The 27,039-nt window shown below is 46.2% G+C and overlaps 2 protein-coding genes across 3 annotated transcripts in view; one reads left to right on the top strand and one right to left on the bottom strand.

The window, feature by feature from the left end:
- Window positions 1-27,039, top strand: part of rimkla (ribosomal modification protein rimK-like family member A) — a 57,546-nt gene that overhangs the window by 7,045 nt on the left and 23,462 nt on the right. The window contains exons 2-4 of one of the 2 annotated variants that reach the window (XM_072478364.1): window positions 16,543-16,773; window positions 20,508-20,594; window positions 21,516-21,719. In XM_072478364.1, the coding sequence (XP_072334465.1) occupies window positions 16,659-16,773; window positions 20,508-20,594; window positions 21,516-21,719 (406 nt within the window). In that variant the 5' untranslated portion in view covers window positions 16,543-16,658. Of the gene's footprint in view, window positions 1-16,542; window positions 16,774-20,507; window positions 20,619-21,515; window positions 21,720-27,039 lie in introns of both variants that reach the window. The other variant, XM_072478363.1, reaches the window with a different exon arrangement.
- The window catches only part of zmynd12 (zinc finger, MYND-type containing 12), a 111,567-nt gene continuing 95,916 nt past the window's right edge, over window positions 11,389-27,039 (bottom strand). The window contains exon 8 of the mRNA XM_072478361.1: window positions 11,389-11,780. Coding sequence (XP_072334462.1) covers window positions 11,766-11,780 — 15 coding nt within the window. The 3' untranslated portion in view covers window positions 11,389-11,765. The remainder of the gene's footprint in view (window positions 11,781-27,039) is intronic.

Genomic DNA, 27,039 nt, shown 5'->3' with positions numbered 1-27,039 from the left:
GGAGTTAAGGATAGAGGGGGGAATACGGTGCGGAGTGCGGTGAGAATAAACGAGGTATTTAGGGACTTCTATGGGGATCTGTACAGGTCTGAGCCCCCAGCGGGGGAGGAGGGGATGCGACAATTCCTAGATCAGCTGAGGCTCCCGAGGGTGGAGGAGGAGGTGGCTGGTTTGGGGGCGCCGCTTGGGCTGGAGGAGCTGGTTAAAGGATTGGGGAGCATGCAGGCGGGGAAGGCCCCGGGCCCGGATGGGTTCCCGGTTGAATTCTACAGGAAATACGTGGACCTGCTGGGCCCGTTGCTAGTGAGGACTTTTAATAAGGCGAGGGAGGGGGGGACCTTGCCCCCGACAATGTCCAGTGCGCTGATTTCTTTGATCTTGAAGCGGGACAAGGATCCATTGCAATGTGGGTCGTGTAGACCGATCTCGCTCCTCAATGTTGACGCTAAGTTGCTGGCGAAGGTGCTGGCTACGAGAATTGAGGACTGTGTCCCGGGGGTGATTCATAAGGACCAGACGGGATTTGTGAAGGGTAGGCAGCTAAATACAAATGTGCGGAGGTTCCTCAATGTGATTATCATGCCCTCGGTGGAGGGGGAAGCGGAGGTGGTGGTAGCTATGGGCGCAGAGAAGGCCTTTAATCGGGTGGAGTGGGAGTATCTTTGGGAAGTGTTGCGGAGGTTTGGGTTCGGGGAGGGGTTCATCAATTGGGTCAGGCTGCTATATAGAGCCCCAGTGGCGAGTGTGGCTACGAACCGGCGGAGGTCGGAGTACTTTTGGCTGTACCGGGGGACGAGGCAGGGGTGCCCCTTATCCCCCTTGTTGTTTGCACTGGCAATTGAGCCGCTGGCCTTGGCACTGAGGGAGTCCAGGAAATGGACGGGACTGGTCCGGGGGGGAGAGGAACACCGGGTGTCGTTGTATGCCGACGACCTGTTGTTGTATGTGGCGGAACCAGTGGAGGGGATGGCGGAGGTCATGCGGATCCTTAGGGAATTTGGGGACTTTTCAGGGTATAAACTCAACGTACGGAAGAGTGAGCTCTTTGTGGTGCATTCAGGGGACCAGGGAAGGGAGATAGATGAGCTACCGCTGAAGAGGGCGGAAAGGAGCTTTCCGTACCTAGGGATCCAAGTAGCTAGGAGTTGGGGGGCCCTGCACAAGCTCAATTTGATGCGGTTGGTGGAGCAAATGGAGGAGGATTTTAAAAGATGGGATATGCTGCCACTTTCACTCCCGGGTAGGGTGCAGCCGGTCAAAATGACGGTCTGCCCGAGATTTCTCTTTGTGTTCCAGTGCCTTCCCATTATGATCCCCAAGGCCTTTTTCAAACGGGTAAGCAGGAGCATCATGGGATTTGTGTGGGTGAATAAGACCCCGAGGGTGAAGAGAGTGTTTCTGGAGCATAGCAGGGACAGGGGGGGGGCTGGCGCTGCCGAATTTGTGTGGCTATTATTGGGCAGCCAATGTGGCGATGATCCGTAAGTGGGTAATGGAGGGAGAGGGGGTGGCGTGGAAGAGGCTAGAGATGGCGTCCTGTGTGGGCACGAGCCTGAGGGCGCTGGTAACGGCACCGCTGCCGCTCTCGCCGACAAGTACACCACGAGTCCGGTGTGGCGGCGACGCTGAAGATCTGGGGGCAGTGGAGGCGACACAGGGGCGAGATGGGAGCCTCAGTTTGGTCCACGATTCGGGAGAATCATCGGTTTGTCCCGGGAAGGATGGATGGGGGGTTTCGGAGCTGGCATCGGGCACGGATTGGAAGAATAAGGGACCTGTTCATCGATGGGACGAGGGGTGCTGGAGGACAAGTTTGGGCTACCCCGGGAAACGCTTTCAGGTACATGCAAGTGAGGGCGATTGTGAGGTGGCAGGTGAGGGAATTCCTGCTGTTTCCGGCACGTGGGATTCAGGACAGGGTGATTTTGGGTGTATGGGTTGGAGAAGGCAAGGTTTTGCCGATTTACCAGGAGCTGAAGGAAGAGGAGGACGCCTCGGTGGAGGAGTTAAAGGGCAAGTGGGATGAGGAGCTTGGGGAGGAGATAGATGAGGGTCTGTGGGCTGATGCCCTGAGTAGGGTTAATTCTTCCTCTTGTGCCAGGCTCAGCTTAATACAGTTCATAGTTACTCACAGAGCACATATGACAGAGGCGAGGTTGAGTAGGTTCTTTGGGGTGGAGGACTGATGTGGGAGGTGCTCGGGGAGCCCCGGCAAATCACGTCCATATGTTCTGGTCGTGCCCCGCGCTGGATGGGTTTTGGAGGGGTTGGTTTTGCGAGGACTATGTCCAAGGTGGCGAATGCCCGGGTCAAGCAGTGCTGGGAATTGGCATTATTTGGGGTATCGGATGAGCCGGGAGTGCAGGAAACGAAAGAGGCCGGTATTCTGGCCTTTGCGTCCCTGATGGCCCGGAGGAGGATTTTGCTACTATGGAAAGATGCGAAGCCACCTAGTGTGGAAGCTTGGATCAATGACATGACAGGATTCATCAAGCTGGAGAGGATAAAGTTTGCCTTGCGAGGGTCTGTGCAAGGGTTCCTCAGGCGGTGGCAACCGTTCCTAGACTATCTCGCGGAGCGTTAGGAGGAGGTCAGCAGCAGCAGCCCGAGGGGGAAGGGAGGGAGGGGGGGTTTCTTTTGGGGTGGCGTTTGGGTGAAGGTGGGGGGGGCTTCCCTATTTGTGTTTTTAAATGTTATATGGGGGGTTATTGTATATGGGGGAAATCCAATGTATAATTTCAGATTGTTGCGTTCTTGTTTCTTTTTGTTGGGGGTTTGTTGAACATTTGTTGAAAAATTTGAATGAATATATATATTTTTTTAAAGTTTGTTTTGAGGGGATCGGTGGATGAGTTCACTCTGAGGTGAAAGCCATTTATTGATTTCCTTAAATGGTTTGAGGGATCAGTGGGGGGGGGGGGGGGGGGGAGGAAATGGGGTTAAGAGGGTTGAAATGGGTACGGTGGGATGGGGGAAGGAGCGGTATTGTGGGTGTGGTTGGGGATTGTTTATAATGTTGTTGATTGTTCTTTTGCTTTTGTTTGTTTATATGAAAATGCCTTGAATAAAATATTAAAGCAGAGATGGTGCATAACGAGACAATTATTGGGAGGAGGTGGTTATGTAAATATTCCCATCATCATGTCAGGTCAGTTAGAATAATTGTAATGTATTGGCCAGCTGAAATTTGGTATTCTGCCCCCTTTCACCCAAACTACTGAGATCAACAAACCTTGCTCAAAATCGGTTTGAGACAGTTCAAATTTGGATATTTTCAGTCTGTGTGACAGTCTATATTATTGTTTCAAACTGAGTGCAGAAAAGTGCAACTTATAGGGCCTGATACAAGTTGTGTAATTGAGTGAGTTAAAATTGGGCCCCAATTAAAATCAACTTGGTTAGCACTTGAAGCTAGCGGATAACAACTTGGAAATATATCGCCGTTCCTTCGTTGTCGCTGGGATAATATCCTGGAACTCCCTCCCTAACAGCACAGTGGGTGTACCTACACCTGGAGAACTGCAGCGGTTGAGGCAACTCACCACCACCTTCTGAAGGGCAACTCGGGGTGGGCAATAAATGCTGGCCTAACCAGCGACACCCACACCACGTAAATGAATATATTAAAAAAAAGTTGGAGTTTATTCGTTCATGCATTGGTAATTTCACCTACAAGGATTTCAGCCTTGTGCTTGTATTTCCTGTATACTGGCTTATGTTTGAATTTTGAGGGCTTTGAGGTTTGGAGAGAACTGTTACTAATGCCTTGTTGCATTTAGTCGAATACAGTACCACTTTACCTTGCAATTTGCAATTGAGGGATATACAAATAAATGGGAACATTGATTTCAACTTTATATGGGCTCATGAGACTACATGATGCGTACCTACACAGCCCATGAAGACAGGAAAGCTTGGAAACTCCTGTATTGAGAATCGGTTTTATTATCCAATTAACAGGGCTGTTTCTAGTATTGAGGCAACTTCGAAACTTCTATTCTGACTTGCAAATATACATAACATTGTTAAGTTGTGGCTGCATCAAGAAAATGATCCAGTGTCATTGTGTGAAGGGAGAGAGGCTGCTCCATTACACTAAACCGGTGACTGAGCACTGGGCAGGCAGCCAGGTTTGTCTCAGTAAAGTCTGTCCTGGATATGACCCCATTCATCAAAACTGAGATCTGGAGCATGCTGCTTTGAGCTACAGCTACACCGTTGCCATTTTCAGATTTTCATTGGGGGTTTTTTTCCAGCAAAATTCCATTAAAAAATGTATTTTATATCACTGATATGGAATGATTACTATGTTGGAGTCATTGAAATTTATAAGAAACGTTTAATAAAATTGAACTCCTTCTGGTGCCATGTTTGATTTGCCAATAAGTGGGTACATGAATTGACACCTACCTCACTCAGTGTCAAGTGTGAAAGATGTAGCTAATGATAACGGTTTATCATGGCAAGGAATTGCAGGTATAAGGCTGTTTTCTACTATATGGTGGCACAGAAGGTTGCTGTTCTCGCTGGCCACTGGTGAGCAGCCCAAAAGAGGTTGATATTCTCTTAGCAGTCCAGTACCACTTTTTCTCTCCCTCACCCCGTGAGCTGGACAGTATCTTATTGCTCGAGAGATGCTACTAATATACACTTCTACAAATACCACAATATCCCAAGCTGCGTTATAGATGGAAAATAGACTAGAGTAGAATAAATAATGAGTCATATTAAGAAAGATTTAGTGGGTAGCTTGAACGTTATTGAAAACATAAATTTTAAGATTACTTTCAAAGGGAGAAAGGTATGGAGAAATACAAGTGTTGGGCAGTGAAGTTTAGAGCGTGGCTGAGACTGATTGAAGGTTCAAACAGTGGGCACGTGAGTGGCAGAAGTAAGATGTGCAAATGGTTGGAGTCAGAAGTTGTATAGCAGGGATTGTAAACCTGGAAGAGATATGATGAGAAAAGCCTTGGAAAGATTTGAAGATTCGGACAAGCATTTGAAATGTAATATGTTGGGAGACGAGGATGGGGACAATGGCATTTCACCATAGAGTCAAAAAATCTACGGCACAGAGACCGGTCCTTCAGCCCAAACTGGTCCATGACAACTTTTGTGAGGGCCACGAAGAATCCAGCACGAGTTTTAAGGATACAAAGTAATAACATTTATTTACAATAACATATATATATTAATAGAAGGAACATGGATCCTTGAAAAGGGCCTGCGAAATGTGCATGCAAGCGTGCCCAAGGCCACCCTGGCCATTCCCAGTGATGTAGGGGCGCGGCCGGCGGAAGCTTCTTATGCTCCTGGCAAATGGAGCAGTTTTGGGCCACCTTCTCAATGTCGGTGTCGAGGCCTGGCCACCAGACATAACTCCGGGCCAACATTTTCATCTTGGTCACGCCTGGATGCCCATTGTGCAAGTCTGTTAGTATCAGCTCCTGGCCTTTTTCCGGGACAATCACACGCGTCCCCCACAAGAGGATGCCGTCTTCCATGCTGAACTCTGACAGCTTGGAGGAAAACGCCCGCAACTCGTCTGGGAGCTGTCTATGCTGCCCACCATACAGGACTATGTGCCGAACCTTTGACAAGACTGGCTCCGTCTGGGTCCACTCACGGATCTGTGATGCCGTGACAGGCAAGGTGTCCATAAAATTTAGGGTTGCAACCACCTGGCCGGTCGATAAAGGCAATCGGCTCAGTGCGTCGGCATTTGCTATCTGCGTACCTGGTTTGTGCTCCAGAGAATACTTGTATGCAGCAAGCAACAAAGCCCAGCGCTGGATCCGTGCGGAAGCAATGGGCGGTATTGGCTTATCCTCTCTGAAAAGTCCCAGCAGAGGCTTATGATCAGTCACAATAGTGAAATGGCGGCCATACACGTACTGGTGGAAGCGTTTCACCGCAAAAACCACTGCCAGGCCCTCCTTCTCGATCTGCGCGTACTTTTTCACCGCTGCAGTCAATGTGCGGGAGGCGAAAGCTATCGGTCGCTTGGCCCCGTTCTCCATCTTGTGGGACAGGACGGCCCCAATACCATACGGGGATGCATCACATGTGACGAGCAAAGGCTTTCCAGGATCATAGTGGGTTAGTAACCCAGACAACGACAATTGTTGCTTTACCTGCCGGAAAGCGGTTTCTTGCGGCTGACCCCAAACCCAGGTGTGATTTTTCTTTAGCAGAAGGTGCAAAGGGGCCAGCGTAGTTGCCAGATTGGGGAGGAACTTCCCGTAATAGTTTACGAGACCGAGAAAAGAACGAAGATGCGAAGTGTCAGTCGGGGCGGGGGGCTATTGAATTGCACGCACCTTCTCTTCGACTGGGTACAAACCTTCGCGGTCCACCCGATAACCTAGGTAGACTACTTCCTTTGCCTGAAATACGCACTTTGTGCGACGTAAACGGACTCCAGCCTCCGAAAAGCGTCTAAGGACAGCCTCCAGATTTTCCAAATGATCCTGCTCCGACGTCCCTGTAATCAAAACGTCATCTAAGTAGACAGCAACACGTGGTAAACCTCTCAAAATGCCCTCCATAACACGTTGAAAAATTGCGCAGGCAGAGGATACTCCAAAGGGCAACTGTGTATATTCATACAGGCCCCGGTGTGTATTAATCGTTACATATGGTCGGGAGGCAGGGTCCAGCTCCAACTGCAGGTAGGCGTGACTCATATCTAATTTTGTGAACGAGAGTCCACCTGCAAGCTTCGCGTAGAGATCCTCTATGCGAGGCATTGGATATCGGTCGAGTCGGGAAGCCGTATTCACTGTAAGTTTGTAGTCGCCACACAAGCAAACTGTGGCATCTGGCTTCATTACAGGTACAATTGGTGCTGCCCAGTCAGCAAAACGGACGGGCCTGATATTACCCAAACTCTCCAAACGAGTGAGCTCCCCTTCTACCTTCTCGAGCAAGGCGTAAGGCACCGGGTGCGCCCGGAAATAGCGCGGCGTGGCTCCTGGTTCGACTTGGATACGGGCTACGGCCCCTTTTATTTTCCCCAAACCAGGCTGGAATACATTTGGGTATCGTCCTAGCGCCTCAGTCAACCCTTCAGAAACTGTTTGGAGGATGTGCTACCATTGCAACCGCAAATGGCGCAACCAGTCCCGACCCAACAGGCTGGGCCCATGGCCGTGCACCACGATAAGTGGGAAACGCCCCTCCTGGCGTCCATAAACAACAGGGGTCATTGCAGGAACTACAATGTCCAGTGGTTCCCCCGTGTAGGTAGCCAACCTGGCCTGTGAGTCGGTTAATGTAAGGGTCTGTATACCCTGCTTGATGCGGTCGAATGTCCTCTGGGCGATCACGGAGACCGCTGCGCCAGTGTCCAACTCCATCTCAAGCGGGTGGCCATTGACCCGTACTGTCACCTTAATGGGGGCCACACGGGGAGCTGCCACACAATGCAGCTGCAGGCAGTCGTCCTCCGTCTCCACGTCCTCAGGAGTAGTCGCCGCAGGTTCATCCACATGGAAGGTACGGCCCCATGGCTGGTCCCAGTTACGGCCCCTGGGCTGGTCCCAGTTTCGGTCGGAACGACGGCGCCTCTGGCGTCCCTGGCGCCCCCAGGACCGCCGTCCACGACGGGGTCGGCGCCTACAAGTCTGACACGGACATGGCTCCTCATCCATTGGTTCTAGAGAAGGCTCCCTTCGGGGAGGAATGTCCGACTTCCACTGGCGTCGGTCCGGACGTTGCCTCGCCCAAGGTACCGCAGGAGTGCGGGGGGACGTTTTCGGACGGAAGGGGTTGCGCCCCAAGGCATGCACTTCCATTCCCTGTAGCTCCTGCACTTCTCGTTCTGCACTCTCTCGGGACAATACTATTTGAATGGCCTGTTGAAAAGTCAATGTTGGCTCAGCTAACAACTTTCTCTGGGTGGCCGCATTGTTAATACCGCAAGCCAAACGGTCACGTAACATTTCTGACACGGTCTCACCATAGTCATAGTACTCCACAATCCTGCATAGCCTGGATAGAAAATCGGCAAGGGATTCTCCAGGGGTCCTCTCAGCGGTATTAAACCGGTAACGCTGGACTATCGTGGACGGGGTTGGGCTAAAATGTTGCCCCACTATATTCACAAGTTCATCAAACGTTTTGGTGTCCGGCGCAGCTGGGTACGTAAGGCTCCTAATCACCCCAAACGTATGCGGGCCGCAGGCGGAGAGCAATATGACCACCTGGCGCTCGTTTTCGGTGATATTGTTTGCCTGGAAATAGTAACGCATCCGTTGTGTGTACTGGTTCCAGCTTTCCAGCGCAGCATCAAAAACATCCAAACGTCTGTACAGAGGCATGGTATAATAGAAAACAACTTCCAACCTGTATCCAACAAAAATCCAGGGAGGTGGCTTCAGCAGTGTAGACAGCTATTCACTTTAACATTCGTCGCTAGTTTTGTGAGGGCCACGAAGAATCCAGCACGAGTTTTAAGGATACAAAGTAATAACATTTCTTTACAATAACATATATATATATATATATATATAATATATATATATATATATAGCAGCAACAACTTCCCTTGCTGCACACTCCTTCCTGCTGTTTCCAAACTGGCCAGCTTTATTTATACTTGGAGTTTACTAATGGTTTCTCCGCCCCCCTCATTGGGGAAGCTCATACTCCCACAGGATTGTGGGATTGTCATTAGTCCCCAGCCAATGGTAAGTAGGCAGGTTATAACACCAACCAAAGTGCCCATCTAAGCTTACCCCATTTGTTAACATGGATCAGGATGCATGTTACCCGTGTGACAAGCACACTATTTTTTTTTTGTTCTAACGTTTCTATTTTTATAAAATATCTGGACTGTTGGTTATTAAATGTTTTAGCTTTCCTATTTCAAGTTATCTTGCAATGGTGACCTGGAATTTTCATGGGGCTGTGCTGGTTTGTTCCGCGTAATCTGCACTAAATCTGCCAAATCAGTGCAAAAGTTTGAGGAATTTCAGGGGTAAATTACATCCAACAAAAATCAAATTTCTAGTCTTTTGTGCTTGTTCAAAAAACATTGTGCTGGAAGTCGACCCTGACCACAAAACTGACCATACTCTGAGATGGAATTAATCACCATGACAAGTTTTTGTTAATTGTGCCTATTTGTGGGTTTTCAAGGTCAAGGACCTTAAAATGAAGCTTCCTTTTAAAGTCAGAATGACACTAATAGGCACTTTTAAAGCTTTTCTTTCAATTTACTAAGAAACTGAGCCCTTTACACTAATATACACTAATGGTTCTTTATTTTTAGTTATTTTCAGTTATTTGAAAAGCAGGTTACTCATAGATGCTAGGTTAGATATTGATTACAATTGAATCGTCTTTTGATGAACCCATTTTCGGCTGCATTAATAAAACAGCACGGTAGCATTGTGGATAGCACAATTGCTTCACAGATCCATGGTCCCAGGTTCGATTCCAGCTTTGGTCATTGTCTGTGCGGAGTCTGCACGTCCTCCCCGTGCCTGCGTGGGTTTCCTCCGGGTGCTCCGGTTTCCTCCCACAGTCCAAAGATGTGCGGGTTAGGTGAATTGGCCAATGATAAATTGCCCTTAATGTCCAAATTGCCCTTGGTGTTGGGTGGAGGTGTTGAGTTTGGGTCGGGTGCTCTTTCCAAGAGCTGGTGCAGACTCAAAGGGCCGAATGGCCTCCTTCTGCACTGTAAACTCAATGATAATCTATGATTAATCTAGGACAAAGGTTCGGCACAACATCGTGGGCCGAAGGGCCTGTTCTGTGCTGTATTTTCTATGTTCTATGTTCTATGTTCTATGTTACCACTCAAATACATCAAGGAATATATTTTAATTATTTTAATATATTTGAGAAAAGGTATAAAATGCTGCTTGATTGCACTGGTTCATGACTATTTTACATTCAGCAGTAGAAAGAAATATGTACACTTATATAGTGGCTTTCACAACTGCAGGATGTTCTGAAACATTTGACAGCCAATGAAGGACGCTTGAAGCATAGTCACTCTTGTAATGTAAGAAATGCGGCAGCAATTTAATTTCATCAAACAGTAGAATGATGATCAGGTGATCTGTTTTTGTAATATTGATCGAGCGATAAGTATTGCCCAGGACACTGGAAATAGCTCCCCTGCTCTTCTTCAAAGTAGGACAGCTTGGTTTAACATCTGGCAGCACGGTAGCATTGTGGATAGCACAATTGCTTCACAGCTCCAGGGTCCCAGGTTCGATTCTGGCTTGGGTGACTGTCTGTGCGGAGTCTGCACATCCTCCCCTTGTGTGCGTGGGTTTCCTCCGGGTGCTCCGGTTTCCTCCCACAGTCCAAAGATGTGCAGGTTAGGTGGATTGGCCATGATAAATTGCCCTTAGTGTCCAAAATTGCCCTTCGTGTTGGGTGGGATTACTGGGTTATGGGGATAGGGTGGAGGTGTTGATCTTGGGTAGGGTGCTCTTTCCAAGAGCCGGTGCAGACTCGATGGGCCGAATGGCCTCCTTCTGCACTGTAAATTCTATGATAATCTCATCCGAAAGATGGCACCTCCTGCAGCGTATCACTCAGCGGGATTGCCAGCTTTGATTTTTGTGCTCAAGTCCCGGAGTGGGACTTGAACTCGCATCTTCAGATTCTGAGGCAAGCATGCTACACACTGTGCTGTGGCTAATGTTGCAAATGACTTTGAACGGAAGCAAAAATAATCACTTCTGAAAATGAGTGTCATTCTGAGCATCTGCATCACAGTTATGCCCAAAGTGGAAACTTTACCACAAAATATTTATTTTAAACTACATTGAACTTAAATCTTCAATTTAAAAATACTGAATGTTTTGGAAATCGGAAAGAAAACAGAACATACTGAAAATTAAGAATTCATGGTCAACATCTGAAAGGTTTATATTTCAAGGGTGACTCTTATCAGAAGTTATCAATGCAACATCTAAACTGTTACTTTTTTTTCTTAAAATTATTGATCATCCTTTATATCTGCAAAGCTTTCGTGTTTTTATGAATAATCTTATTAACCTTCTTAATATATTTTGTTTTGAGAAAATTGGGAACTCAAATATTTATTCCCCAAATGAATATGCTGTAGATTATATTGTCTTTGATCTGGAATCTAGGTTTGAATCCATTCCAGACTGAAAGTATAAGTCTCCTGTCTTTCAGCTCTGAGCATCCTAAATGAAATGAATACAAAACCAGATGTTATAAATCTTAAAGTGGTACATCTCATATAAGTTGTGTCTAATTTTTAAATAAAAACACATTTTCTGCAACCTTACCACCCGCCCCCCCCCCCCCCAAAAAAAAAAAACAAGGTGCCTTTGAAGTGCATTCAAAATCTTGTCTGGATTAAATCTACATTTTTATTGATTTTAAATGTTCATATGTGCAAGAATTTTTTTTATACCAAGAGGGTGGCTGATTGTATATATTCACGAGTGGTTTTGATGTTGTAAATTATCATTAATCCAAAATGATGCAACATTCATGTGAATGTGAGTGTCTTGTGATGCTAGACACCATGGATTATTCAAATTGCAGATGGCAGGGTAACATGTAGAAAGGGTGGGAGAAGAGATTCCTCTGGTTCTCCTGGATATTTCAACCAAGCTGAATCCAGCTCATTTCCCTGATGACTAAATATGCTGCCAAAATTCACCACCGTCTTCTTTCAGCTCCTCCAGTCTGGTTGTGCTCACTTTTTCATTCAGGTTTTTTCCAGACACCGGTTCCTCCTTTTAGCTTTAATCTTTCAGACATTCTTCTCATATTCTTGTGCACTATGAAGGAGCAAAGGAACCAACCTTCAGACATTCAGCAAACATATCGAGCCTCTTGAATTAATAGGCTTTATTTCATATACAAACTGTGATGGGTCTGTCTGATTTCAAATTATGACATTTGAAGATTATATCTTCTGAATTTATAGTTAAACATCGGCACTAGAATGTTTCACATGGGCATTATGGAATCTTTGTTAAAAGTTTTCAAGTCTTGTTTTGAGATGCTGTAGGAAAGTGAAATGTTTATCTGTCATTTAGAAGCACTACAGTATTAAAAGGCAAATTTAAACTCATTTCAGCTAACTGCTTTCTGTTGCTTTTGTGAAGGCGAAGCAAATATTCAGAATATGTCGGGAATATAGGTGCCAGCTTTAAAAGATGACCAGCCTCTCTCTATATTGATTACTTGAAGAATGATCCTCTGTTGAGGCAAGATTTGTTGTTATTTAACACTGGAAAAAATGTAAAGCTGTTAACTATAATGGCTGTCATACTGAACTAGAATAGATGGTATTTTATCAGAATTCATGTTGCAACGTAAAAGCTTTCCGGCTATAAAGGCTTTGAATTGTTGCATGTCTCCAGTTCTCTTGGAAACAGCACACCCAGTTGACGTTTGTTAATAAAGGACTCACTCAGTGCTGACTATCACTATACTTGTTTCATCAACATTGATTTTACTACAAGTCCTGTTGAAAATATCAATCTTTTTGTTATTTTAATCTACTGTTCCAGCTTTTTTTTGTGGATATTCATTTTTTGTATTAAGCCTAATTATTCAGGCAGCATGGTGGCGCAGTGGTTAGTACTGCTGCCTACAGCACAGGACCCGGGATCAATCCCGGCCCCGAGTCACTGTCTGTATGGAGTTTGCACATTCTCCCTTTGTCACCGTGGGTCTCACCGCCACAACACAAAGATGTACAGGGTAGGTGGATTGGCCATGCTAAATTGCCCTTAAGTGGGGAAAAAAAATAATTGGATACTCTTTATAAAAAAAAAATTAAAAAAATTTAAAAGTCTAATTATTCATTTCTTGCAATAAGCCTCATTTTAGCCTAATTACAATGACATCCTGGGTATTTCTGTCTTTAATCCAGTTGCTTTGATTGTTTACCTACGGGACCTCATCCCAGATACTTTATGCATAAGATCAAGTGTTTTAATGCATTTAAAGTACGGGCTTGCCAGTGGAAACTCGCTCATTTAAAAAAAATTATTTGTTCATGGGATACAGGCTTCGTTGGCCCGGCCAGCATTTATTGCCCATCCCTAAGTGCCTTAGGTGACCTTGAACTGCTGAAATCCTCATGGTTGTAGGTGCACCCACAGTGCAGTTGTGGAAGCAGTTTCAGGATTTTAGCCCAGTGATACTGAAGAAACTTGATATATTTCCAAGTGAGGGACGTGTGTGATTTGGAAGGGATCTTGCTGGTGTTCTTGTATACCTACTGCCCCTGTGAGTCTAGGTGATAGAGGTTGTGGATTTGAAAAGTGCTGTTGAAGGAGCCTTGTTGAGCTACTGAAATGCATCTTGTAGATCAGTGATGGGAACCCTAGGCTAGTAAGTGGGCTGCATGAGTGGCCCTCCTTCATCTGAATGCACCGCAAGATTGAAATCAGGCTTGTTCACCAAACATGACCCCATGAATAAGATTAAATACATTTAATAGATGCTGAAAATTTCACGAGTTTCAGAAAATCAGTGGGAAATTCAGCGATGGTAATGCCATTGAATATCTGAATATCAAAAGGAAATTTTTGATGATCATTGTCTAGTAGTTGTGTGGTATAAATGTTACTTGCTTATCAGCCCATGTCTGAATTTTGTCCTGGTCTTGCTGTATGCAGGCATAGATTGCTTAATTATCTGAGGAATTGTGAATAAACAAAGGAACTAGGCTCAGGAGTAGACTGTATGGCCCATTGAACCTACTCCACTGTTCAGTATTATTGTGGCTGATCTTCAACTTTCATACCTGTTCCTTTTGATTTCTTGTGAGATCAAAAATCTGTCTATGTACAACTCTAGGGTAGACAATTCCAAAGATTCAAAACGATAAGAGTGAAGATATTTCTTCTCATCTCAGTCTAAAATGATTTATCCCTTATCCTACTACACCTGTGTTGTGGATACCCCGGCCAGGGGAAGCAATCTCTGGTTACCCTATCGAGTACCTTTAGAATATTGTATGGTTTCAACAAGTTCACCGTTCATTCTTCTAAACTCAAAAGTCAGCAACTCTCTCTAAGAGCCCTGGGATGTGGACCTGCTGGATCCAAATGTTTGTCAGATTTTAGTACCTTAAATTTCTACAATGCTATTTCTCTGCTGGTAATTCTTGACTTTAAATTGCTCACTCTTATTAGTCTCTTGGTTACGATTTATTTCCGGTGTGTAATTTCTGTCTTTTACCGTGAAGTTTGAAGACAAACAAACAATATTTGAATGGGATTGAACACTAATCATCAGTGAATATTCCCACTTCTGACCTTATGATGGATGGAAGGTCATTGAATAATGACGATCATTGGGCCTGGGATACTGCCCTGAGGAACTCCTGCAGCAACGTGCTGGGGCTCGGCTGGTTTACTGCCAACAACCACAAGCGTCTTCCTTTGTGCTAGTTTTGTCGCCATAAGGACTGCGGTCTTGCTATTGTCATGGATATATGCATCTGTGACAGTTAGATTGGGGAGCACAAGGTCAAGTAGGTTTTCCCTTTTGTGTTGGCTTTTGTTTGACTGGTTTGTGGGACAGCTCTTCCAATTTTGCCACAAGACCCCAGATATCAGTGAGAGGGACTTTGCAAGGGTGTTTGCTCTGTGTGCCATTGTTGTATCAGATACACGGGTCGATTTTATCCATCCTGTCTTATTCTTATTTGGCTTTTCCATATTAGATACGACTGAATGGCTTACAAGGTCATTTCAGAGGGCAGTTAAGAGTCAGCTACATTTATAAAAAAAAAAAAATTTATACCCAATTCATTTTTTCCAATTAAGGGGCAATTTAGCGTGGCCAATCCACCTACCCTGCACATCTTTGGGTTGTGGGGGTGAGACCCACGCTGACAGGGGGAGAATGTGCAAGCTCCACACAGACAGTGACCCAGAGCTGGGATCGAACTTGTGACCTTGGCGCTGTGAGGTAGCAGTGCTAACCACTGTGCCACCATGCAGCCCTCAGAGTCAGCAACCTTGATGTGGATCTAAAGTGGCATACAGGCTGGCAGATTCCTTCCCAAAAGGACATCGTGAAACAGATGGGTTGCACAACAATCTGATAGTTCCATGGTCACCGTTACTAAGACTAGCTTTGTATTTATTCCAGATTAAATTGATTAATTAAATTTAAATTCCCAAATTTCCTTGATAGAATTTGAACTTGTGTCTCCAGACCATTAGTCCATGCTTCAGGAGTATTTACCCAGTCAGATTAATACTATACTACTGCTTGTGTGATGAACATGAATAATGTGTGTTTGGAAGATGCCCAAATAGTAACTACACATGTCCCCGAATTCGCAACAATATTTTTGCTGTACACAAGACAATTCTCATTCCTTCAGTGCTCGCTATTCTCTTCCTAGCCTATATCTTACATTCTCTTTATACAGTGTTGTTGAAGAGAGCAAGAGTTTGCTTCTACACTTTTAACATGGTCCAGAAGCATTGTGCACAACTAATGTTTAGATACTAGCTTCATATGCTCCTTTTCATTGTTCGTGACATGTCACGTCTTTGCTAGGGCTCATTTCTATCCGACATCATGCAGAGATGATGCACGGCAGACTGGGAGAAATTTGATTCACAGATTCCTCTCAAAAGACTGCTTGCTGAGCTATGTGACTACCTGGTTTTAAGCCAAATGCAATTTGCAACATTGAGAGTTGTCACCATCCCTTTTTACTTCTTTCCTCTCTGTAGACTTTCTCAGTCCTCCTTCCTTCTCATCTCTCTCACCATTGACATGGGTACAGGCAGGAGAGCTGTTATGATGGAACTAACCAGTAGATGAAGTGCAAGAACAATTTTCAGTGACCTGCATGAGCATTTTTGTGTGTTTTCTCTCTTTACTCACTAATCTCTTGTGCACAAATCAGCTAACCTTTATTATTCCCTGGCAGCAGAATCAGGATCAGAAACTTGGCTGTGCAGAAACTTACACACACGAATGGTATCTTTCTTACTTATAACTATTTATCTTTTCCTTTTACTGCATTTTGAAATTTGACTTTTACTAATGCTATTTGTGGTAAAAGTAAGTGTGCCCATATCTCTGAGCTACGTCTTGTCTTCATTTTCAGACTAATGTAAAAAGGAAATTATCAGTACAGGTCTATTGTAGATCGATAGCTTTACAAGTATATCTTGCTGAAGACATTTTTGATGCAGTATAAGTGTAAATATTTGTGGGGGGGTGTGGCTGTAGGTGAATGTTGCTTATTGCTCCGAGAGGTTATCAAAATTTATTTTTATAGTTTGTGTCGGAGTTCTCTTCACTGCCTCTCTCAATTCTGATATGCTGAAGTTAACCCATCTGAGCTGAGTATGAGAGAGTTTGCACATAGCCAAAAGGCTGCTTGTGCATCTTTGCCATAACCCCTATTGCACAATACTGTTTTGGCATTGAGTAAACAATTAATTTTATTTCGAGTGTACACAACGTATTCATGCTGCAGGTGCTATTATTACCATTTGGGATTGTTGAGTTAGATGGTTGTACAATGCTATTAATGATTTTTGTTTCCTGCAGGACTACGAATCAAACAGGAGCTGATAACCAGTTACCCTCAAGTGGTGGTGGTTCGAGTTCCCACTCCTTCAGTTCAAAATGATAGTGACATCACCCTTTTGCGGCACCTTGAAAAGATGGGCTGTCGCTTGGCCAACCGTCCTCAGGCTATATTGCACTGCGTCAACAAGTTCTGGACGTTCCAGGAGTTGGCTGGTCATGGAATACCACTGCCTGATACTTTCTCTTATGGTATGTACAAATGGATGTTAAGGATCCTTTTACAACCTTTGTGTTCCAGCGATATTCTATTTTTGTTGAATTTGGTCGTCAAACACACCATACCCTCTGACAAAGTAATTGTATTTAGATACAAGCTAGTCTAGGCAGCCTCAAGTGCTGCAGCTTTCTTTGGCACTTACAATAGTTACTACCCATAATTGTTACATGGGCAGCTGTAAACTTGCTTTTGAAAAAAGGAGCAAAACAGTTAATTATAAGAAGTTTCCTTCCCATCCTTGATCTTAGTGTCCTTTTTTTATTGTGTACTCTGTCCCTGAAAACTTCCAACTGTTGCGCTTGATGGGTACCGGAGCAATAGGTCAGAAGATGAAAAATTGAGGGAGAACTAGGGAATAGGGCCAGTATGGCTCTGAGGAAGAGCAGACAGGGAGATGTTGCTGAAAACAGCGGGACTGGTGGCCTAAAGTGCATATGTTTTAATGTAAGAAGTATAACAGGTAAGGCAGATGAACTTGGAGCTTGGATTAGTACTTGGAACTATGATGTTGTTGCCATTATAGAGACCTGGTTGAGGGAAGCACAGGATTGGCCGCTAAACATTCCAGGATTTAAATGTTTCAGATGGGATAGAGGGAGAGGTAAAAGGGGTGGAGGAGTTGCGCTACTGGTTAGGGAGAGCATCACAGCTGTACTGCGGGAGGACGCCTCTGAGGGCAGCGAGGCAGTATGGGTCGAGATCAGGACTAAGAAGGGTGCAGCCACAATGTTGGGGGTTTACTACAGGCCTCCCAACAGCCAGCGGGAGATAGAGGAACAGATAGGTATACACATTTTGGAAAGGAGTAAAAGCAACAGGGTTGTTGTGCTGGGAGACTTTAACTTCCCCAATGTTGACTGGGCCTCGCTTAGTGCTAGGGGCTTAGACGGGGCAGAGTTTGTAAGGAGCATCCAGAAGGGCTTCTTAAAACAATATGTAGACAGTCCAACTAGGGAAGGGGCTGTACTGGACCTGGTATTGGGGAATGAGCCCGGCCAGGTGGTAGAAGTTTCAGTAGGGGAGCATTTCGGGAACAGAGACCACAATTCAGTAAGTTTTAAAGTGCTGGTGGACAAGGATAATAGTGGACCTAGGGTGAATGTGCTAAATTGGGGGAAGGCTAATTATAACAGTGGGAACTGAAGAACCTAGATTAGGCTTGGATGTTTGAGGGTAAATCAACATCTGACATGTGGTAGGCTTTCAAATGTCAGTTGAAAGGAATTCAGGACCGGCATGTTCCTGTGAGGAAGAAGGATAAATATGGCAAAATTCCGGGAACCTTGGATAACGAGAGATCTTGTAGGTCTCGTCAAAAAGAAAAAGGAGGCATTTGTCAGGGCTAGAAGGCTGGGAACAGACAAAACCTGTGTGGAATATAAAGAAAGTAGGAAGGAACTTAAGCAAGGAGTCAGGAGGGCTAAAAGGGGTCACAAAAAGTCATTGGCAAATAGGATTAAGGAAAATCACAAGGCTTTTTACACCAACATAAGAAGCAAGAGGGTAGCCAGGGAAAGGGTTGGCCCACTGAAAGACGGGAGGGAATCTATGTGTGGAGCCAGAAAGAATGGGCGAGGTACTAAATTAATACTTTGCACAGTGTTCACCAAAGAGAAGGAATTGGTGGATGTTCAGTCTGGAGAAGGGTGTGTAGATTGCCTGGGTCACATTGAGATCCAAAAAGACGAGGTGTTGGGTGTCTTGAAAAATATTACGGTGGATAAGTCCCCAGGGCCTGATGGGATCTACCCCAGAATACTGAAGGAGGCTGGAGAGGAAATTGCTGAGGCCGTGACAGAAATCTTTGGATCCTCACTGTCTTTAGGTGATGTCCCGGAGGACTGGAGAATAGCCAATGTTGTTCCTCTGTTTAAGAAGGGTAGCAAGGATAATCCCGGGAACTACAGGCCGGTGAGCCTTACTTCAGTGGTAGGGAAATTACTGGAGAGAATTCTTCGAGACAGGATCTACTCCCATTTGGAAGCAAGTGGACGTATTAGCGAGAGGCAGCACAGTTTTGTGAAGGGGTGGTCGTGTCTCACCTCTTCATTCACCTGAGGAAGGAGCAGCGCTCTGAAAGCTAGTGATATCGAAACAAACCTGTTGGACTTTAACGATATGTTGTAAGACTTCTTACTGTGCTCACTAACTTGATAGAGTTTTTCGAGGAGGTCAGAAAGATAATTGATGCAGGTAGGGCAGTGGATGTTGTCAATATGGACTTCAGTATGGCCTTTGACAAGATCTCTCATGGCAGACTGGTACAAAAGGTGAAGTCACACGGAATCAGAGGTGAGCTGGCAAGATGGATACAGAACTGGCTAGGTCATAGAAGGCAGAGAGTAGCAATGGAAGGGTGCTTTTCTGATTGGAGGGCTGTGACTAGTGGTGTTCCGCAGGGATCAGTGCTGGGACCGTTGCTGTCCGGAGTATATATAAATGATTTGGAGGAAAATGTAACTGATCTGATTAGTAAGTTTGCGGACGACACAAAAGTTGGTGGAATTGCGGATAGCGATGAGGACTGTCAGAGGATTGTTTGAAGACTTGGGCGGAGAGATGGCAGATGGAGTTTAATCTGGACAAATGTGAGGTAATGCATTTTGGAAGGTCTAATGCAGGTAGTGAATATCCAGTGAAGGGTAGAACCCTCAAGAGTATTGACAGTCAGAGTGATCTAGGTGTACAGGTCACTGAAAGGGGCAACACTGGTGGAGAAGGTAGCCAAGAAGGCATACGGCATGTTTGCCTTCATTGATCGGGCATTGAGTATAAAAATTGGCAAGTCATGTTGCAGCTGTATAGAACCTTAGTTAGGCCACACTTTGGGTATAGTGTTCAATTCTGGTCGCCACACTACCAGAAGGATGTGGAGGCTTTAGAGAGGGTGCAGAAGAGATTTACCAGGATGTTGCCTGGTATGGAGGGCATTAGCTATGAGGAGAGGTTGAATAAACTCAGTTTGTTCTCACTGGAACGACGGGGTTTGAGGGGCGACCTGATAGAGGTCTACAAAATTATGAGAGGCATAGACAGAGTGGATAGTCCGAGGCTTTTTCCCAGGGTAGAAGGGTCAATTACTAGCGGGCATAGGTTTAAGGTGCGAGGGGGGAGGTTTAGAGTCGGATGTACAAGGCAAGTTTTTTTTACACAGTGTAGTGGGTGCCTGGAACTCGCTGCCGGAGGAGGTGGTGGAGGCAGGGACGATAGTGATGTTTCAGGGGCATCTTGACAAATACATGAATAGGATGGGAATAGAGGGATACGGACCATGGAAGTGTAGAAGATTTTAGTTTAGACGGGCAGCATGGTCGGCGCAGGCTTGGAGGGCCGAAGAGCCTGTTCCTGTGCTATACTTTTCTTTGTTCTTTGATACAGTTTGCTTTTTTGTTTGGTGATTAAAAGCTGAAATAAATTGCAAGGATGGGTAGTTGAGACCATAAATACTTGACTTATTTCAGAAATACCTAGATGCTGTAATGGGAAGATAGAGGTAGGGTCAGTATTCTGAAAGAATAACATAAAATGTGTCTAGGTTTTGGCTCAATTTGGAAATGTCAATGTTTTGATTATCTTGGCTGGGGCATGGAGAAGAGGAAAAAAATGTTTTCTCCTTGCAGACAACCAAATTGGGGAAATGGGTACTGAAGCATCCATAGTGTTATTCCTGTTTGTGTAATAAGAAACATTTTTTTTTTAACAACAGGTGGTCACGAAAATTTTGCAAAAATGATTGATGAAGCTGAGCCTTTGGGTTATCCAGTAGTAGTTAAAAATACACGAGGTCATCGAGGTATAAATTCTTTCTCGTTTTACAGTTAAGTACTGATACAGTAAAGTCACATGAACTTAAATTAATTTCTGCAGTCTTTATTAACACATTTGTTAAGATCTAGAAATCAAAGTAGTTAAGGATGGCATGACCTCTGCTCTGCAATGAGGTAGCTGGTCTCATCTGTTAAAGCAGTTCAGGCACTATTTATAATGGTCATAGTTCCCTCATCACTGGGTGGGGTGAAGTGGGGGAGGCGGGAGGATCTGGTGTGGAATCAACCAGACCTTTGCCCTTGATTATGATCTGCTGACCACTCATGATAAATACGAAAGCTCGCATGTAGGTAAAAACATGGTCACTTGAGATCCCGCAACACCTTTGGTGATCAAATAACCTGCCGACATGTTCGCTGTGCAGGATTGCATAGCAAGAATAACTTCCTTCGTAAGGTACCGGAGGGTGCATGGTACTCAGTGGAATGACAAGAACCAGCATTTTCAGGAGAGTAGCAAATAATAATACAGGAAAGGATTAAAATAATTTTTTCAAATAAATAATTGAGTTTATATGAAAATATCACAAAGTAAAATACAGCATTGGCTTATGTGTTTTAATGTCATGTATATCATTTAAAAAAATAAATTTAGAGTACCCAATTATTTTTCTTTTCCAATTAAGGGGCAATTTAGTCGGGCCAACCCACCTAACTTGCACATCTTTGGTTGTGGGCTGCAACCCATGCAGACACGGGGAGAATGTGCAAACTCCACACAGACAGTGACCCAGGGCTGGGATTTGATCCCGGTCCTCAGCGCCGCAGTCCCAGTGCTAACCACTGTGCCACATGCCGCCCTTCATGTATATCATTCTTTATTGCTTGAGCAAAAATTGAAAACATTGATGCATAACAAAGTTTTGACTGTATGTTGTGCTTTCCAGGGAAGGCAGTATTCCTGGCACGGGACAAGCATCATTTGTCTGATTTGTCTCACCTGATACGACATGATGCCCCGTACCTTTTCCAGAAATACGTAAAGGAATCTCATGGGAAGGATATTCGCGTGGTCATGGTGGGAGGCCGTGTGATTGGTGCAATGCTGCGCTGTTCCACTGATGGCAGAATGCAAAGCAACTGCTCACTAGGTGAGATTTTGCATTTAATGGCTATTATTGATGATTTGTGTGACTCCTCCATTGATAGATACCGTTGGTAAAGGCTGTGCATAACTCAGCTATATGGACCATAAGTCGCAGGTCTGATCTAGGAGCAGTGGAGATAGATTAGGGAGCATGAGGGGTTGGAGTGTCCCTGAATTAACGTTGGGGCTGTAACTGGAGGGAATCTACTTACTTAATTAATCCGTTTGAGGAGGAATTTTATATTACAAGATGCAGTTTTTAAAAAAACATTTCAATTTGATACGTAACAGAAAATAATAACAAGAAACAACCAATTTCCCCACCCCGCCCGAAAACCGAAACAAACACCGCCCCCCCCCCCCCCCACACACACACACTCCTAACAACTAACGGTGACCAGCTCTTTGATGTACGGAATAAACAGCTGCCATCTCCGGTAGAACCCTTCAATTACTCCCCTTACGGTGTACTTAACCTTCTCCAGATACAAAAACTCCACAAGACCCCCCAGCAATATCGAGGCACTAGGTGGAGAAGCTGACCTACAACTCATCAGCACCCGCCTTCAAGCAATCATAAAAACATAAGAACTAGGAGCAGGAGTAGGCCATTTGGCCCCTAGAGCCTGCTCCGCCATTCAGTGAGATCCTGGCTGATGTTTTGTGGACTCAGCTCCACTTTCCGGCCCGAACACCATAACCCTTAATCCCTTTATTCTTCAAAAAACTATCTTTATCTTAAAAACATTTAATGAAGGAACCTCTACTGCTTCACTGGGCAAGGAATTCCATAGATTCACAACCCTTTGGGTGAAGAAGTTCCTCCTAAACTCAGTCCTAAATCTACTTCCCCTTATTTTGAGGCTATGCCCCCTAGTTCTACTTTCACCCGCCAGTGGAAACAACCTGCCCACATCTATCCTATCTATTCCCTTCATAATTTTATATGTTTCGATAAGATCCCCCCCCTCATCCTTCTAAATTCCAACGAGTACAGTCCCAGTCTACTCAACCTCTCCTCATAATCCAACCCCTTCAGATTTGGGATTAACCTAGTGAATCTCCTCTGCACACCCTCCAGTGCCAGTACGTCCTTTCTCAAGTAAGGAGACCAAAACTGAACACAATACTCCAGGTGTGGCCTCACTAACACCTGATACAATTGCAGCATAACCTTCCTAGTCTTAAACTCCATCCCTCGGACTTCCGGGTGCGGCGATGACCAGCTAAGTCGCACGTTTCGGCAGCTCCCGGTGGAACGGACTTTTGGGCTCTTGATAGGAGCCCCAACGGCAATTTTAACGGCTAAAAACACCGTGCGGTAAACCAGAAGGGTGTTCCCCCTGGACACGGATGGAAAAAGGAGAGGAAAGTGGCCGGATTGCAGCGGATCCTTTGGAACAACGGCAAGGAAGGCAAGCAAAAACCAAGATGGCGTCGGAAGGTGGCAGTTTCATATGGGGCCCTGAACAACAAGAGTTCTTGAAATGCTGCGTGGAGGAGATAAAAAAGGAAATGAAGAAAGAGTTGTTGGCCCCGATACTACAGGCGATCGAAGGGCTAAAGGAGGAACAAAAGACCCAGGAGCAGGAGCTTCGGGTCGTGAAGGCGAAAGCAGCCGAGAATGAGAACGATATACAGGGCCTGGTGGTGAAGTCGGAGATACAGGAGGCACATCAGAAACGATGTGTGGAGAGGTTGGAGGCACTGGAAAACAACGCAAGGAGGAACAACCTGAGGATTCTTGGCCTTCCTGAAGGTGTGGAGGGGGCGGACGTCGGGGCATATGTGAGCACAATGCTGCACTCGTTAATGGGAGCGGAGGCCCCGACGGGTCCGTTGGAGGTGGAGGGAGCGTACCGAGTTATGGTGCGAGGATCGAGAGCAGGAGAAACTCCCAGAGCCATAGTGGTGAGATTCCTCCGTTTTAAGGATAGAGAAATGGTCCTTAGATGGGCGAAGAAAACTCGGTGCAGTAAATGGGAGAACGCGGTGATCCGCGTTTATCAAGACTGGAGTGCGGAGGTGGCGAGAAGGAGGGCGAGCTTTAATCGGGCCAAGGCGGTACTTCATAAAAGGAAGATAAAATTTGGAATGCTGCAACCGGCAAGACTGTGGGTCACATATCAAGGGAGGCACCACTACTTTGAGACGGCGGATGAAGCGTGGACTTTTATTGTAGAAGAAAAACTGGAATGAGTGGATTATGAAAAAGAACGTTTGGACAAAGTGGTGGGGCGAAGAGGGGTTTTATGTTCTAATCCTGCGGTATGGTAACTTTTCTTTCTCCCACAGGTGGTGATGGGGGGAGGTGGGGAGGGAGAGGAGATGGGGCGTTGGCCATGGGAGGCGGGGCCGAGGGAGAAGCGCGGGCTTGGTTCCCGCGCTATGATAATTATGGCGGGAATAGAGAAGCAGGAAGGAGGGGGCGTCGCACGGTGCGAGCCGTGGTCACGGGGGGAAGCCGAGGTCAGCCAGAGTTTGCTGACTTCTGGGAGCAACATGGGGTGAGTAATTACGCTAGCGGGGGGTCTAGCGGGGGGGGGTGGGAGGGGGGAATTACTGGGTTGCTGCTGCTGGGGAAAGGGGGGAGTGGGTACGGGTGAGGATGGGCGGGGGGGCACCGCCTGGGGGAGATACAGCTGCGTGGGAACTGGGTGAGAAGCTGGAAAAAGATGATGGCTAACCGGCAAGGGGGGGGGGGGGGGGGTGGGAAGCCCCCCAACTCGGCTGATCACGTGGAACGTGAGAGGGCTCAACGGGCCGATAAAGAGGGCACGAGTACTCGCACACCTTAAGAAACTCAAAGCAGATGTGGTTATGTTACAGGAAACGCACCTGAAACTGATAGACCAGGTTAGGCTGCGCAAAGGATGGGTGGGGCAGGTGTTCCATTCGGGGCTGGATGCGAAAAACAGGGGGGTGGCTATATTAGTGGGGAAGCGGGTAATGTTCGAGGCAAAGACTATAGTGGCGGATAACGGGGGCAGATACGTGATGGTGAGTGGCAAATTACAGGGAGAGATGGTGGTTTTGGTACACGTGTATGCCCCGAACTGGGATGATGCCAACTTTATGAGGCGAATGCTAGGACGCATCCCGGACCTAGAGACGGGAAAGCTGATAATGGGGGGAGACTTTAACACGGTGTTGGAACCAGGGCTGGATAGGTCGAAGTCCAGGACTGGTAGGAGGCCGGCAGCAGCCAAGGTGCTTAAGGATTTTATGGAGCAGATGGGAGGTGTGGACCCGTGGAGATTCAGTAGACCTAGGAGTAAGGAGTTCTCGTTTTTCTCCTATGTCCATAAAGTCTATTCGCGCATAGACTTTTTTGTGTTGGGTAGGGCATTGATCCCGAAGGTGAGGGGAACGGAATATACGGCTATAGCCATTTCGGATCATGCCCCACACTGGGTAGACTTGGAGATAGGGGAGGAAACAGGAGGGCGCCCACCCTGGAGAATGGACATGGGACTAATGGCGGATGAGGGGATGTGCCTAAGGGTGAGGGGATGTATTGAAAAGTACTTGGAACTCAATGACAATGGGGAGGTTCAGGTGGGAGTGGTCTGGGAGGCGTTGAAGGCGGTGGTTAGGGGGGAGCTGATATCAATAAGGGCACATAAAGGGAAGCAGGAGAGTAAGGAACGGGAGCGGTTGCTGCAAGAACTTTTGAGGGTGGACAGACAATATGCGGAAGCACCGGAGGAGGGACTGTACAGGGAAAGGCAAAGGCTGCATGTGGAATTTGACTTGCTGACTACAGGCACTGCAGAGGCACAATGGAGGAAGGCGCAGGGTGTACAGTATGAATATGGGGAGAAGGCGAGCAGATTGCTGGCACACCAATTGAGGAAAAGGGGAGCAGCGAGAGAAATAGGGGGAGTGAGGGATGAGGAAGGAGAGATGGAGCGGGGAGCGGAGAGAGTGAATGAAGTGTTCAAGACATTTTATAAAAAATTATATAAAGCTCAACCCCCGGATGGGAGGGAGAGAATGATGGATTTTTTGGATCGGCTGAAAATTCCCAAGGTGGAAGAGCAGGAAAGGGTGGGACTGGGAGCACAGATCACGGTAGAAGAAGTGGTGAAAGGAATTAGGAACATGCAGACGGGAAAGGCCCCGGGACCGGACGGATTCCCAGTTGAATTTTACAGAAAATATTTGGACTTGCTCGCCCCGGTACTGACGAGGACCTTTAACGAGGCAAAGGAAAGGGGACAACTGCCCCCGACTATGTCTGAAGCAACGATATCGCTTCTCTTAAAGAAGGAAAAGGACCCGCTACAATGCGGGTCCTACAGACCAATTTCCCTCCTAAATGTGGATGCCAAGGTCCTGGCTAAGGTAATGGCAATGAGAATAGAGGAATGTGTCCCGGGGGTGGTCCATGAGGACCAAACTGGGTTTGTGAAGGGGAGACAGCTGAACACGAATATACGGAGGTTGTTAGGGGTAATGATGATGGCCCCACCAGAGGGAGAAACGGAGATAGTAGTGGCGATGGATGCCGAGAAAGCATTTGATAGAGTGGAATGGGATTATTTGTGGGAGGTGTTGAGGAGATTTGGTTTTGGAGAGGGGTATGTTAGATGGGTGCAGCTATTGTATAGGGCCCCAGTGGCGAGTGTGGTCACGAATGGACGGGGATCGGCATATTTTCAGCTCCATAGAGGGACAAGGCAGGGATGTCCTCTGTCCCCATTACTGTTTGCACTGGCGATTGAGCCCCTGGCGATAGCGCTGAGGGGTTCCAAGAGATGGAGGGGAATACTTAGGGGAGGAGAAGAACACCGGGTATCTTTATATGCGGATGATTTGCTACTATATGTGGCGGATCCGGCGGAGGGGATGCCAGAAATAATGCAGATACTTGGGGAGTTTGGGGATTTTTCAGGGTATAAATTGAACATGGGAAAGAGTGAGCTGTTTGTGGTGCATCCAGGGGAGCAGAGTAGAGAAATAGAAGACCTACCGTTGAGGAAGGTAACAAGAGACTTTCGTTACCTGGGGATCCAGATAGCTAAGAATTGGGGCACATTGCACAGGCTAAATTTAACGCGGTTGGTGGAACAGATGGAGGAAGATTTCAAGAGATGGGATATGGTAGCACTGTCAATGGCAGGGAGGGTGCAGGCGGTTAAGATGGTGGTCCTCCCGAGATTCCTCTTTGTGTTTCAGTGCCTCCCGGTGGTGATCACGAAGGCTTTTTTTAAAAGGATAGAAAAGAGCATCATGGGTTTTGTTTGGGCCGGGAAGACTCCGAGAGTGAGGAAGGGATTCTTACAGCGTAGTAGGGATAGGGGGGGGCTGGCACTACCGAG

This window comes from Scyliorhinus torazame, chromosome 16 (assembly GCF_047496885.1).
Source record: "Scyliorhinus torazame isolate Kashiwa2021f chromosome 16, sScyTor2.1, whole genome shotgun sequence".
Taxonomy (NCBI): domain Eukaryota; kingdom Metazoa; phylum Chordata; class Chondrichthyes; order Carcharhiniformes; family Scyliorhinidae; genus Scyliorhinus; species Scyliorhinus torazame.
This window is presented reverse-complemented; position numbering and strand designations above follow the sequence as displayed.